The sequence below is a fragment of the Ambystoma mexicanum genome, chromosome 5q (genome assembly GCF_040938575.1).
Source record: "Ambystoma mexicanum isolate Mex_15411 chromosome 5q, UKY_AmexF1_1, whole genome shotgun sequence".
NCBI lineage: Eukaryota > Metazoa > Chordata > Amphibia > Caudata > Ambystomatidae > Ambystoma > Ambystoma mexicanum.
Window position 1 is genome coordinate 1,078,538,438 of NC_090933.1, and position 14,365 is coordinate 1,078,552,802.

The 14,365-nt window shown below is 45.0% G+C and overlaps 1 protein-coding gene across 1 annotated transcript in view; it reads right to left on the reverse strand.

The window, feature by feature from the left end:
• Positions 1 to 14,365, reverse strand: part of FBXO32 (F-box protein 32) — a 50,270-nt gene that overhangs the window by 17,699 nt on the left and 18,206 nt on the right. The window contains exons 4-5 of the mRNA XM_069621586.1: positions 13,463 to 13,555; positions 499 to 592 (exon numbers count right to left, since the gene is read on the reverse strand). Coding sequence (XP_069477687.1) covers positions 499 to 592; positions 13,463 to 13,555 — 187 coding nt within the window. The remainder of the gene's footprint in view (positions 1 to 498; positions 593 to 13,462; positions 13,556 to 14,365) is intronic.

The window sequence follows — 14,365 nt, forward strand, 5'->3', positions numbered from 1 at the left end:
AATTGTTACTGTAATTGGTTATTTATAACGCTCTTAATACCCAGAGGTTTCTAATTGCGACCCAGGGATCAAACCTGTGTTGCTCCGCGTCGCCTTGCTACTAAGGTGAGCGCGTTGCCGCTGAGCTATCCTCCTGGACTGCCACCACTTGTTAATATCCACGAACTCTGCTTTTTTTTCTGCAGCAAGTCTCTATGACTGTTAGCCATTAGTGGTTGTATCCCACTCACTGGCGATCTTTCTAAATCAATGTATTTTTTTTTAAAGATCTTTATAAAAAGATCTTTTCCCCTAGAAGGCAAAAAGTAGTGTATGGAGCCAGAGCTGGGGGTCAGGCAGGGTACTTTTGTTAATGGTCTTGGAGCCCTTTCTTGACAAACACTAGTATCTTGCATATCACAATGCTGCTTCCATTTACAGCTTATCTGTTGTTTGGTGCAGGGTGTTGTGTGTGCACTTCTGGGGAGGAGGTATGAGGGCATGCTCCCACTTTCTTACCTTTCTGCACAACTTTTTCCAAAATGTTCATGTAGTTCTTCTGCGCGATGCCACTTAGGGAGGTCAGCTGGGACTTTGCGATCAACTCCAGCAGCTGGGTGCAAAAATAAAGGAGACTGTGTCACGCCTGGAATGCCTGCACCAAACTCTATGTGATCCTGCGCGAGCCCAAGCATCCTTACTACTGGCAAATAAGCACTTACATCCACAGAGCGAAGAAACAGATCGCACAAAATACCTTGGACAAGACACATCAGAACTTGCTTCTCGTTCATAATTCTTATATTTATGCTGGGCTAAATAATCATGCTTCACTCAACCTCCACAGCCACAACATTGCATTACGGCACTCATAACATCTTTCCCAATTCCTAAAGCACGCTTTCAGCAATGGGTGAAATAAAGATCATACAGTATTCATATAGCGCCTCCATGAAACTGAACACGTGTTTAAGAAAAGGTGCTGTTATTTCCCGCCAAGATAACATGATTTTTCTGCCCTCTGATATTAGAAAAGATGTCCAAGAATTATTTTCTGGAAAATTAAATGCCCCTTACCACCTGGGGGTAGGTGGGACTACTGCAAAAAGCTAGAGAACGTATCTTTGGGTAGCCCCAGCAGGGGTGGGGCAGCCACCAGTGGAAGTCTCTAAAAATGACGTTTCCATCTGGAATATGCCACTACGTTGCTGAAGAAACCAGTGATGGGTTGGCAAAAGATGAAGACACTGCGGAGCAGCGCAGCCACACGCAATGCCATTGCAGTGTCACTTCATATGGCTCTGCACAGAAGGCAGTCGCCATTGAGGACAGGCTGGGACGGTGAAGAGAGGGGTGGTGAAAGGAGGTTGAAGAGAATCCTAAAAGTAAGATGAGAAGCATTGGGAGGATAAGGGTGGCATAGGGAAGAAACCACTAGCTGCAAGGCACGTAGAAACCGGGCTAAACAGGGGGTGGCCACACAAGAAGCGCAAGGAAATTGGGTCCGTTGGCTTGGTGCTATATGTGGCAAGGAGACGTAGCGGCATAATGAATGAAGTGGGGGGTATGGGGGTTGTCCAGCAGTGCTGGGATTTGCATGGGGCATCCCGGGTAAATCTGACCCGCTCCATATCTCCACCAGCTTGAAATAAGGAATTATTATTGAGCCAGCAGAGATAGGGGAAATATCGATCAAATAAACCTAGACTTTTGCAGGTCTTATTTTGGGCGAACTTCGGTTGGGATCCAGCTAATGTCAATAAAATTACGACATATGTTGGTAAGTCACGAGATATCCTTCCTCTTCTTCCCCCCACGCTGGTCATGGATCTTCAGAGCCCATGTCCATAGGGGTTGAGAGAGGGGTAAAACTAATGGACATCCTCACCCAGTAGATATTGTTAGTTATTGCAGTGACAACTTCAATGGAAGGCACTTCTATAATTCCCCAGTTGCCTGGGCATTAGAGCCCCAGTGGAAGGAATATTCAATGGGGTCAATGATTTGACCAACTTGGGAAGGATGAGGCCCTGAATCAATGCTAAGCCTCTGGCCGGAGAGTACAACCCACCAAGCTTGCTCACCAGTTTAGCATAACTCTGTTCTTCCCACAAGACAGGCCTCATTACGAGTTTGGCAGTATTTCGGCAGTAATTCTGCCAAATTACTGCCAAACTAGCCAACCTTTAACACCACTTGATCCCATCAGTTTGCCACGGCAATGCAAGTGGTGGTAGGGTGGTGTTAATCCACAATTTTAGAGGGATTTCGGCAGAATTACGTTTGTGGTAGATTTCTCTCCAGCATGATGCTGAAGGAAAATCATCCACTTTGCAGTCAAACTTGTAGTTTAGCTCGGCAGTCTGGGAGAAATGGCAGTAATTGTATCACCACCAAAAAGTGTCAGTATCACCCCTTTTTCCCCACACCTCCGAACTTGTAATTAGGCCCAGTATGATTTAGTTTTAAAAAAAAGGTGTAAATGATGTCATATTATTTCCCTGCAATTGCAAACTTTTTAGAGGGCTTTCTCAACAATTTTCAAATTGCCAATTTTGAAACTCTTTTCTGCGCCTGAATGCGCGAATGTCCCATTGATGTCGGGATTCTGTCACACGCTGCTTTGAGAATAAATGTGCTTTCTTATCCATGCCACTGTGTCATTGAGCAGACAGAAAGCAGTGTAATATAGACACATTATTTATTTGGAGAATTAGAACTACGAAGAAGGTTCAGGGCACTCAGCCCTAAATGGCCATGATCCAAATAATATTCTGCGCTTTAAAGAAGGACCTTATTTTATGCACGTCTTTACAAACACCTTTCTCTGTGCAACAGGCTCAAAGGATAGCGTTCAGCCACGTGATTGTGTTTCGACGACTCACTGTCACCGGCGCGTGACCATCATCGCAGAGCGATCAAGAGGCTTAAGAGCGACTCAACGGGATGGATCAGTCTCCTGTTTTTCTGCCACCCAGAATTTGCATCAACAGCTGGACTTCAGAGTGAGCGTTCTATTTAAATCTCCCATGAACTCTTCCACCTTGATCTACAGGGGAACGGGATATGGGTCTGCAATGCCAACCTGAACGTGAAGCTCTCATGACTCGACAGGAAAATATAACCTAGGTAGCATTTTTATCATCAAGGCATTGGTTTCAATTATATTGCTGTGCACTACTGACCATGCTATTCAGGGCAAAATATTAGATTTCGATAGAGTAATCATCCGTAAACATTCCACCAATGAACAGAGATTGTCTGACTTTGGTGATTTTCTCTGGGAGTGAGAGAACAGAGCTCGGGGGCATAGTTTGGAGCTTTACGGTACCAACCAACTTAGCTTTCCTCTTTTGTATAAATCATGTTCCGGTGGTTCAGTGAAGGATGACACCACCATTATTTTTAGTGTTTGTTCAGTGCCCACCTTCGAAAGAACATATATGAGTAACTTCCTGCTGACGAGTCTCTTGCTCTGAAGACCTAAGGCCTTCAGGACATTTCTACTAAAGGTTAGAAGACAGTATTCCATATTGGGTCGAGCTTTAGGGGTGCCTTGACTCTCTGCTACGTGGTAAGTTACCCATTAAACATTAGGTGATAAGGAAAGGGAAGTCGAGGGATTAGGCTGTGACTCCAAATCTGGTAGACTGTTGGCAGTAGACGAGGATGAGAATGAAGGCAGATTTCGGTGAGATTTGTAGCCAGTCGTATAAGTGCTTCAAATTGTTAGCTGAGGCCTATGGAGATGCAAGCCACTTTTGATCATTACTGCCACTTCATGTCTTGACTGGCTAGAAGGTTGCTGGCCTAGCTTCAAATTGTGTGGGACTGTGAGGGAGGAGTGACTATGAATGATGACAACATCTCTGATCAGTCGATTGGGTACAATTAGCTTTTTCAGAGATCTATAACTTTTCTGTGGGGCCACCATACACCTATAACAAAGCAGAGTGGGATAAAACACATGCCAAACATGCATGATCCACCTTAACACATCTTTACTGTGATATCTTACTGGGGAACAGGAATGTGCACAAAATTTAACTTAGCCATTGTCATGCTGGTATTTTAGTAGAACATGATCAGTTCTCAGGGTCCGCTCACATGTCCGTGTCTCTCGGCGAAGTACAAAAGTGTTCAAAAGCAAAGTTCAGATCTGGTAATACCCGGGTACAGATCCCTCCCGGTTGCTTGACAGAGCAAAGCAGATTTGAGCACTGTGCTCATTCTCTTCAAACAAAGCTCTAAGGATTCCAAATCAAATGTCTCTTATTATTCCTGCCTCGGATTCTTGGGTTCCCCTCCTCATCAATCTCGGTCTTTCAACAACGTCTCATTCTTTGATGTCTGCAAGATTTGTGTTGGAGCTCTTGGGGACCTTGAATACTTTACTTTTACTTTCTTCTTCTTGCTTCTCAGTTTGTGTTTTGGTATTCTCCCATTGTGTTTCTGACCTTTTCTATGCAGAGTTTACTGTGCCAGAACGTGCCCTATAAACAACTTTATTTTGGATTTTTAGCAATCTTATTTTACTCTTAGGTTTGTAAACTGCTTCTATGCATGCCAAATATGTAAATACCTTCTAGATAGCCTTATTGTTACAACATTACTGTGCTGCAGCCAGACTATGGACCTCATCACGGGTTGGGCGGAGTGGTACAAATGCAGCAGTAATGCTATTACCGCTGCATTACCGCTCCGCCCAATCCTGAGTTTGGGTGAAAAGTTGGAGATTTACCTCCAGCTTTTTAGCTGGAGGTAAATGTCCAGCTTTCTGCCCATTTTCAGTGCTGTTACTGCCAGCGCTATTACCATTGGCGGTGATAGCGCCAAAAAGCCCCATAGTGTCCTATGGACTTATAATAAATGGGGATTAACAGCTCCAATACAAGTCGGGATCCGATGCAAATTGCTCCGGACTGAGTTTCAATAACACTAATAGCGTTGGGCGGTATCCCGGGCATATTTACCGTCGGGATACCACCCAACTCATGATGAAGCCCAATGTGCTCAATGACAAGAAATTAGAATTTTACATAGCAGTCTGCAATGAGGGCTGCACAGTGAGGGATTAATGAGGCGCATTAAAATAAGAAAACTGTCGCCAGGACAGAGCCCTTAAATCAAAACAATCTGTAATGGAAAGAGAGAAGTTTGCAAAAGTGCCAGTGGTTTCAGGTCAATCCTGGAGCTAACTTACCCTGGCGCAATATTTAGCAGAAAACTGAGATTGAGTAAAGAGGAAACGACACATCGCAAAGGAGTTTATCCACTTTAATGCCTTCTGTGCATTTGCTGTCGGACTCGAGAACTGACAGAAAAAAAAGTGCTCGCGGTCTGATTCCCCAGAACCCCAATGTAGTTTCTTGTCACTTCTTCGAAGCTGCAAAAAGCATTCCATTTTTGCCATTGCCCTTTGAATCGCTTACATTCTACAATCATTCCTTATGGGAATTCAGGACGAACATAGACGCCCTTAGTACTTGTTTGGACACCCGGTCACACTCGCTGGGCCCAAGTGTATCATAGGATTGGTGGTTCGATGGGGCCGCGCCCAGTTTAAGAGAGAATGCATGCAGGTGTGCGGGTTGGAGCTATCTTCATGCTTATCAGGCAGGGATTGTACTCTGTGTAAGAAGTCACAAACGGCTGCACACAGATGCATGCCTCGCTGGTATTATCTATGCAGCCAGTCAATACCTTTGCCATCTGTCCATTTTAGCCACACAGGATTTGGAGACTGTTTTGACATATATACACGCCAACTTCTTTTTCTGCTTGATAAAGATCTGTTTTTCTTTTAAATGTCCAAATTCTGACCTGCTCTAAGCACTACCTTAGAAGGCATATAATTTCAAGCACCAGAAACAAGCTTATGGTTTATCCGTGTAACAAAAACAATTAACAACCTTATTACTTGTATAGGGGGAACTTAAAAAAAGTCAGGTATGGAACTACCAACAGTTTTTTTAGCCCGTTTATGAGTTTGTAAAGTCGTCTTTATATGCATGAAGGCTTTACCACCAATAAAATGGAGGTGTTCCCAACGGTGGCAATACCCCATAACCCCATACCTCAAAGGAGTCCAATGGGACTTAGAAATGGGGACAAAAACTCATAATCAGGTGGAGATTCCACAGTGACCAATGTGGTCCTCGGTGCCTTCGGCATGTCTGCCCTACCTGATCATACTTCATCGAATCCACGACAGAGCCACCAACAATCACCCACTTGGTGAAAACTAGGAACACTTTTTTCAGTTGACACAGGTCATTTGGTGAGTGTCTACAAATCCAATCCTTGAAAGCTGAGTTGGTGCAGGGGCTGTTGCTGTGCTATGCAAAGTGACCCTTTGCCAGGCCGTGCACATCGGCAGGTTGGCTTGACTTTATGGTGGTGCGTAGTTGTGCTCTATAAGTAGACAGCAGCACATGCTCCTTGGGCACATTGACAAGTTGACTTGCCTTTATAGTGGTACACAGTTTACCTCTAGACGTAGACAGCAGCACATGCTCCTTGGGCACATTGGCAAGTTGACTTGCCTTTATAGTGGTACACAGTTTACCTCTAGAAGTAGACAGCAGCACATGCTCCTTGGGCACTTTGGCAAGTTGGCTTGCCTTTATGGTGGTGTGTAGTTCTGCTCTATAAGTAGACAGCACCCTATGCGTCTTGGCCACTTCGGCAAGTTGGCTTGACTTTATGGTGGTGCGCAGTTTAGCTCTAGAAACAGAACTGCTTAAGGGCAGATGCACCAGAAGGTGGAAAGTAGACAGTAGCACATGATTCTTGTACTTGGGATGAATTTGATCGAGAAAAAGAACACAGCACAAGAGGAGTAAAGTGGCAGACGAGCAAAGTACAATAGATCCAGGGCTGACCGATTTATGAGTATAGGAGCTGTATGCAGGTCTTAGGCTGATGGCGGCCTTCGATTCTAGCACCGAAGGCGGGTTTAAACAGAGTACTATGTTGTTGTTTCTCAGTGACTTTGACGTTAGAAGCTGTGGCACTTTGCCCCCATGGAGTGATATGTTCCTGCCAAGAACGCACAAGCTCTGTGTTTTCCAAGCGGACATAATAGATTAACTGTCTGGCAATCTTCTTGCGGGAGCTGCAGACCCCATGTGCCGGCGAACAGTCATCAAAAATGAAATAAATAACAGGGGCATGCCAAGGCGCAGGTAAATATTATTATAAATCCAATGGCCCAAAGACAAAAAAAGGAAGGATTGAAGCACTTGAATCTGGGGATTGTAATGTTTTTTAGACAATGCCAAGTTCTCCATCTGAACCCATGATGTCCAGGAGCCTGCCAAGTCGTTTCTCGAAGCCGAGCAGTCAGGCACACTTCAGTTAATGTTGTCCTCGCAACGATATTGTACAGCCGTGCATGGGATCACAATTAAACTGCCATTCCAATGGCACCAGCGTGCCATGGGAAAAACGTCTGTGCCAAGGACAGTTGTGCCGGCAGCAGGTGCAGTATTTCTTTGTCCTGCTCACTGAGTAATTGTAAGACTGTGCTCGTTGTCGCGAGCAAAGCACAGGAACAGAGTGGATCTTCTGTAGGTGTATCCTCAATGCTCAAGTGAGCACTTTGGTCTTACAGAATTATGCTGGGCCATCTTATAACAGCCTTCTTTTAGGGGGCACCCTTACCAAAGCTTTAAAAAAACAAATGGCAGGGTCACACGTACTCTCCCCATGAAGAGACACACACAAAACTAAGGAATCGGTCGCAGGGGTTGGCTGGGAGAGGAGCGGTAGCAAGCAGAAATGAGAGCAGGCCCCCGTTTACACCACAAAAAGAATACTGCTGTAAGAGAACCTCAATCCTACAAAATAACTCTATTGAGAAGTGTGCCCCTACTACAAGTGCCCTGTGCTGAATGACGAACCCTCTGAAAGTGCAGACTTTACTCAGCCTTGTTGCCTTGCTCTAAACAGCATGCAGATGCTGTTTAGAGCATCAATCTCCAAGTGAGCACTGGATCAATGCCCAACTCCAGGGATTGGAAGATTCCAACCCTGGTGCGGACTACTGTTGAGATAAGTGAAACACCATCTTTAGTTCAGTTGAGAAAGCAGAAGGAAAACTTCAGAGCTAAGCACTAAACACCTTTTATTATTGAAGTTAATCGCTACAGAATACTGAGCCAAAGAAGTCACTATAGCCATTTCCCAAAGATTATCGATAAGAGTTAGGATCATATGCTCCTTGATCGGCGCACCTGACACCATCATAAGTAATACCACATGGTCTCTGAAGTTACAAGAAGAAACATCCTACAGTGCTAGGCAATGGTTGCGATCTCCGGATAGGTAAAGCAAATAAATAGTAGTATAATCGCCCATGAGCAGCTATAAAAGTGGCGAGGGTGATCATAGATGACACAATTACATTTCATGGCGACCCCTAACGGAAGACCCTGCGACCAGTTACTGTGTTAGAGAAGGCCTTCCAGTGCCTGCCAGAGAGTGGTGATGCACAGAATCCATGTTTTATCAGTGCAAGAGAAGCCTCTCAAACCTCCATTGCTGTGACTGTGGACTCTGATGATCCCTACATGAGGTTCAAGTCGCAGGCTTTCAAATGTGACTATCTGATGAAGAGGAGAAAAGAAGATGTGATTTTTGACCCCTCTAGGATAGCATAGTATTTTGTTATTATGTTAGGTTATTGAGATTTATACCACGCAGCGCTTACATCTGCCTGGTCTCCACAGGTTCTCGTAGATCTGAAAGGAAAAAAAATGGTAGGGGGTTTGGTTACGGCAGGAGATGGAAAAGAAAGGATGGTGTGCTTCCATGTTGGCATGTGAAGTCCAGGAGCAACTTGCGTCTTCCCAGATTTTTTTTCAAGGGCATATTTGTATTCGTATACCGGAAATGTTTTCTTTTCAGATGGGACGCCTAAGGGGTTTCACTTGCAAGGGGCGAGGTTGGGGAGGTTTGCAGGGTGCTGCTAGAGATTGAGAGTTTTGAAGTGCTGTTCAAGCTGAGGGAGAGAATTGTCTCTAGCTGTTTGTTTTGGCGTGGCTGGTCAGCATGTGGGGAAAGAGTGGGTTTCTTAGGGACATCTAGATGCGAAAGACAGTAGAGCACCGAAGGGTATGGGGATTGATATTGTGCACTGCTGCCACCTTTATGGTCTCCAAGTGTTCACATGTATCCGAAAAGATAAACGGAGTGCGGGGGGTGGAAGAGCTTAGGGGCAGTGCAGAAAGGGGTTTAGTGCTTAACTTTTGGTGTACACACAACTAGGCAGAACTAACTGGTACCTGTGTGGATCCGTTTCCTAGGTGGATAGTGATGTGTACATCAGCAGTGTTTGTTTCCAACGAGGGGGACCTGTAGTGTCTGGTTTAGCATGAACCTTGACAACAATTGAATAGAGGAATGTAGAGTTGTTGGTGTGTTTTTGTATTGACATTTGTGTTGCCATGCTTGGTCAGCATGGTGAAGGGTGTTCAAGTGTAAGGCTTTAGTGGACTGTATCCTTTTTGGTGATTTAGCAAAATGAATTTGAGGTACTAGAATCTTTTTGCCTGGTCTTGGCTACTGATTGGTTAATGTAGGCTTTCATACCTTTAAATTAGTTTTTGGTTTGCGTGGGAATATATTGGTTGATTGACTTGATGGGCTGTGCCTGCATGGCACGCTAGCCCAAAACGTGTTTTGGATAGGAGCCTCTTCCGGGTGGGATTTTGGTAGTAGCATGGTTCCTAGGTCATGATGTTTTGGAGGGCTGCACCGGTATGGCATACTCATCCAAATAGATGCCTGGTCCTGGTGGGATTTTTTCTTGCTGTGCAGGCGTCAGCTCATCCTGTGGTGATGCGTGATAGGCTGCACCTGTACTGTATGCCAGTCCAATAGAGTTCATGCTCTTTGTATGTTGGGTTCTTTTTGAGTGTTGGCTCCTTATGTTCACTCTGCTGGTATTATTTGTTAATCGGGAGCCAGGACATCCGATTGTGACATTTCCATGGTAATAAGCTGTAATTATTTTACTGGTTCTGGGTTTCCTCTATCCTGGCGTATTAAAGAGCCATGTCTAACATGTTTCTGAATGTTAGTTGGTCTTCTGCTCTCTTGATTTCTTTAGGGATGGAATTCCACACTTATCAGAGTCCAGGAGGCTGCTGCAGGATCTGTATGTAAATGATGGACCACAGACTCAAATAGGTGTGGGTTGATTCAACCCTTGAGGTTGATGGAATATGTCCTGCTGGTTTGGGGGGTTAGGAGCAGCAAGAGAAATCTCAAGGTGTACTTAATTATACAAGATGGACATGTTCACTGCGCTGTGTGCTACAAGCCCAAGAGGGGAGAGTGGACTGGTGACTGAGTCAAGGAAGCTATGACATTCTTCACTCACTTCAGATGTACCCCAATTCTAAATCCCCCCCCCCCCACCTACCGTGGTCGCAACAAAGGGGCTTCATGTTTCGCACTTCAATGCCAGTGCCGGTCAACATTAGGCTGAAGGAGTTGGACGGGATCCAGATGATCATTCCAGGGCAGTGGCACGAAATGTAAAAAACAGGATTTCAGTTTGTTCTGCCCAAGCCTGCCTAAAACAAGTGAATGATGCAAGACCAGCCTTAATGTCACTGTCCTGGCCACCGCCCTGAATCAGTTGACTCGGCGGCGTTGGGTTCACTCTGAGTAACAGGACATGCCAGCCAAAGCTCCATTTCAGAACCGCAATCCAAAGCAGCTGCTGTTTCTCATAACAAGCTGATGCCCGAACATAAACAATGAACCGTTTACCAATAAAACTTAAGCTGTAGCAGAAACTGTACACCCATGTGGTTCTTCAGCAGAAGTTCAAGGAGTGTGGTTTCTGATGAAGAAGCAGAGGTACAAGATCGTATGGCAGCTATTGGGAAATCGTGCTAAATCCTCTAATCACATGCTAAAAACAGGTGCTTTTCAGTGCTATTGCATTGCTCACACAACACTCATCTACTAAAAATAAGTCAGTTGCTTGGCAGTACAAAGCACTCCAAGAGATACTTAGATCCAGTGCTAATACCCTCCTCCATATCCCATGCTTTTGAACTACCAGAGCAGGTAACGCCAGGTTTCCCATAGCAGCTCCCCGCATCTGCAAACTCCATCCCATTCCACCTTAGTAACGAACCGTCTTTCCTGAAATTCAAGAAACAGCTAAACACTTGGCTGTTCAATAAATTCCAATAGCGCTGGACCCACAGAGACTGGCCCCTATCTGGAACACCGCCACAAGCTTCGCAACCACCCTGCTCTCCTTAGTGTGTACCATCACAACTGTGCAACTAATGTGTTGCTGTCATTTTTGTGTAATGGCTCAACATTATAATGTTAATGCTATTCATTCAAGATGACATTTCTGCAAAATGCCCTGTTACGTGTAACCTATTATTTACTGTAACATGCAACTATGTATGATGCCTACAAAACATGTAACCTACGCCGTGGTACCTACGGGTTGGGCGTGTAACCAAATGAAATAAATACAGGAGATCATACTGACAGAGAAGCTATTCCTGCACAATGAAGTTACTTTTTCATCTAATCTATCTACCTATCACAGACACAGCAAAGCACCTTAGACGGACCCTTACACTGGCATGCCATCTGCGTGGAGGCTTGGAGCAAGCAGAGAACCACATTATGGTTACAAGAAGACCACCTGAAAAGTGTCAATAACTGAAGACCTTAGCCTTCCACCAAGCCGTCCTATCAGTGACATAACCAGTAACACACTTACTCCAAACCACAGTCTTTTGCATTGGGACATTTGAAACTGTGGTGTCTTCTCCCCATTTGTGTCTTCTTACCACTTCCCATTTTGCCTATACCCTAATCTCCCAAATGGAAGGTGCCATATACTCATAGCTTCCTACCTCCTCTCTCAACCATCAGGTCTCTTGTGGCCAAGGCTGTTCCCTCCCTCATTTATTCTTGTAGGCGCTTTGATGTGGCTGTATATGAGGTACATGAAGCCTTTGAAATCATCAATAAATTATTAGCCTGGTATGGGAGAACTGGTGGTAGGTCGGCTCTAGGCAAAGCTTCTGCACACTACGCAACTTGCTTTCCCCACACATCGGATCTTGTTAAGCATTAGGTAACCGGAAACTACTGCTCGTTTTCGAAGAACCAATGTCTGGGGTGCAGAAAACAAAACCGCTGATCCTCATATAATCGACTTCCGCCTTGACACCCCAACCCCTCTGGAGAAGGATTCTGATGTGACTGGCAAGTAGCAAACAGAGCTCAGAAAACCGGCTTCAATAAATTACAAAATAAGTAAAGGTTTCATAGGATGCTCTTGTCGAGGGCATCCACTGTAACTAGATAACTAGAATATGCCTTATTGTCAGCTGACAATCTAGTCCCTTTATTGAGCCAAAAAGGAGAAGTTTACACAGGGCAGAGAGCTGCAGTCGATGTACGAGCCCCTAATTTATCAGACAATATTTTTCGAATAAAGGCCTCACATGCAGTCGGTGGAGCACACAAATCATCGATCTAAAGATAACCCTACCACAAACTCATTATCTTCACCCTAAGGTGCCGTTCGTGGGTATGACAATTGTGGAGGCCCGGGATTGCATCGAGCACAATAATGTGTGGCCAAACGTCTTTCGCACATGAATAATGTGCGCCTAAACGTCTTTCTCACATGCTGCACCACTGTGTCTATGCTGCCCTTTCCTTTTGGTAACTAGGAAAATAAGAAACAAGTTGAAAAATAGTACATGCTGCAGGTACCAAATAGCGAGAGCATCAACAGATGACCTTCATCGGCAAGCAAGAGATTCCAGGAGGCTGAGAAGGTCAGAACCATCTCATGGAAGACTAAACCCAACGCCTTTGGAAACATACCCCGAGGGAGGAGTTTCTACTCTGAATGCATATGTATAGTCGTTTTTACTTCATTTTTTAAAGCGGGCAATATTGCCATTAGCACCAGGACACCTATATTTCACTGTCATATCAACATTTTGGGATGACGCCAAGGGGGCCTCATTACAAGTCCGGGGGTAACCCACTGGTGCTACCGGCGGGTTGCCGCCAGACTCGTAACACTGTTTCCGCGGCCCGAGATCCCGGAGGCCCTGGATATCAGCGGCGAAAGGTGTAAGTCCCCATTCCCAGATGGGAATGGGACACGGAAGCACCGTTACTAACAGTGCCAGTCCTTCCATGAAAACTCTGCAGGCAGGTGCCGCTGCACCCGGAAGGTCAGGCCTGCTAGGCGCAATGGCCAACACCCGCAGAGTTGTAGTGTGGCGGTCCGGAAAGGGTGTCGGTACAGTGCGACTGGCACCCTTATTTCCGGACTGCCACACTTGTAATGAGGCCCATGAGTGTCTGTCTATTCTCAACTAAGGTCTGGTGCGTTAAAGCAGGAAAATGAACCATTGTGCCTCCTCATCAAGTCCCAAGTGACAACCGCAATGCATTTGCCAGATGTACTTACTCGCACCACATAGTTGAACCTTCTAGAATCCAAGATGGCACTTGAAAAGTCTAGTCGATTGAATGCTTCTCCTAGGGTGCAGTAGCCGTGACGCTAAGGGTCCAAAGAAAAATGTGCGACCGTTAGAAAGGAAGAACAGCGAGCACCTCAAAATCCAATGCACCCCATTAAAATTGGGTTTTGGCTGCCGTAATAACCAAAATATCTAATAGATATTGTAAACAGCAACAAAATACAGTTCAAGGGGCACAGCACTTGTTGGTGGCATGGTGAGATTATTTTCTATCATGCACTTTAAAAAATATATATTCATAAAATAGCTTTATGTTGTTTTAATGCATTGTGGGTGCACTATACAGAACAATGTACCCCCAGCTGTACATGATATGATAAGCATACACTAGAGCACTGAAAAGTCCTGTACCATACAGAGCAGGTGGCCACATGTCTTAATATAGACAGAGGACTCTACAACACCCCCCGCATAATGAGGAACCTTTATGTCTTTAAGAGAACCTCCTGAGACTCTTTAAGTACAGCATTATATAGAATAGTGCATCCCTATTAAGAACAACTGTACTTTATCCTACAAAATACAGCTATTATAATGCATACTATGCTTTTGAAGTAATCAATTGGACACTTGTCTTGGGGTTTCTGTTTTTAAAAAGTGCAGCTCATTAAAGCACTCAATGCTTTTCCTCAGAGTACCCGATCGGCCTTAGAGGCAGAGGTGGGTGGGCCTTGGAGGCAGAGTGCAAGTTCTCCGTGCAATGTATGTTTATGCCAGTTATGAAATTTGATAATGGACAAGGACAGCGGGTTACTAGCCCGTTAATAATTTGGCTCTATTTTACTATGCACAGTAGAGCTGTTGGGCCTGGGACAGCGGGGCCTGAGGTG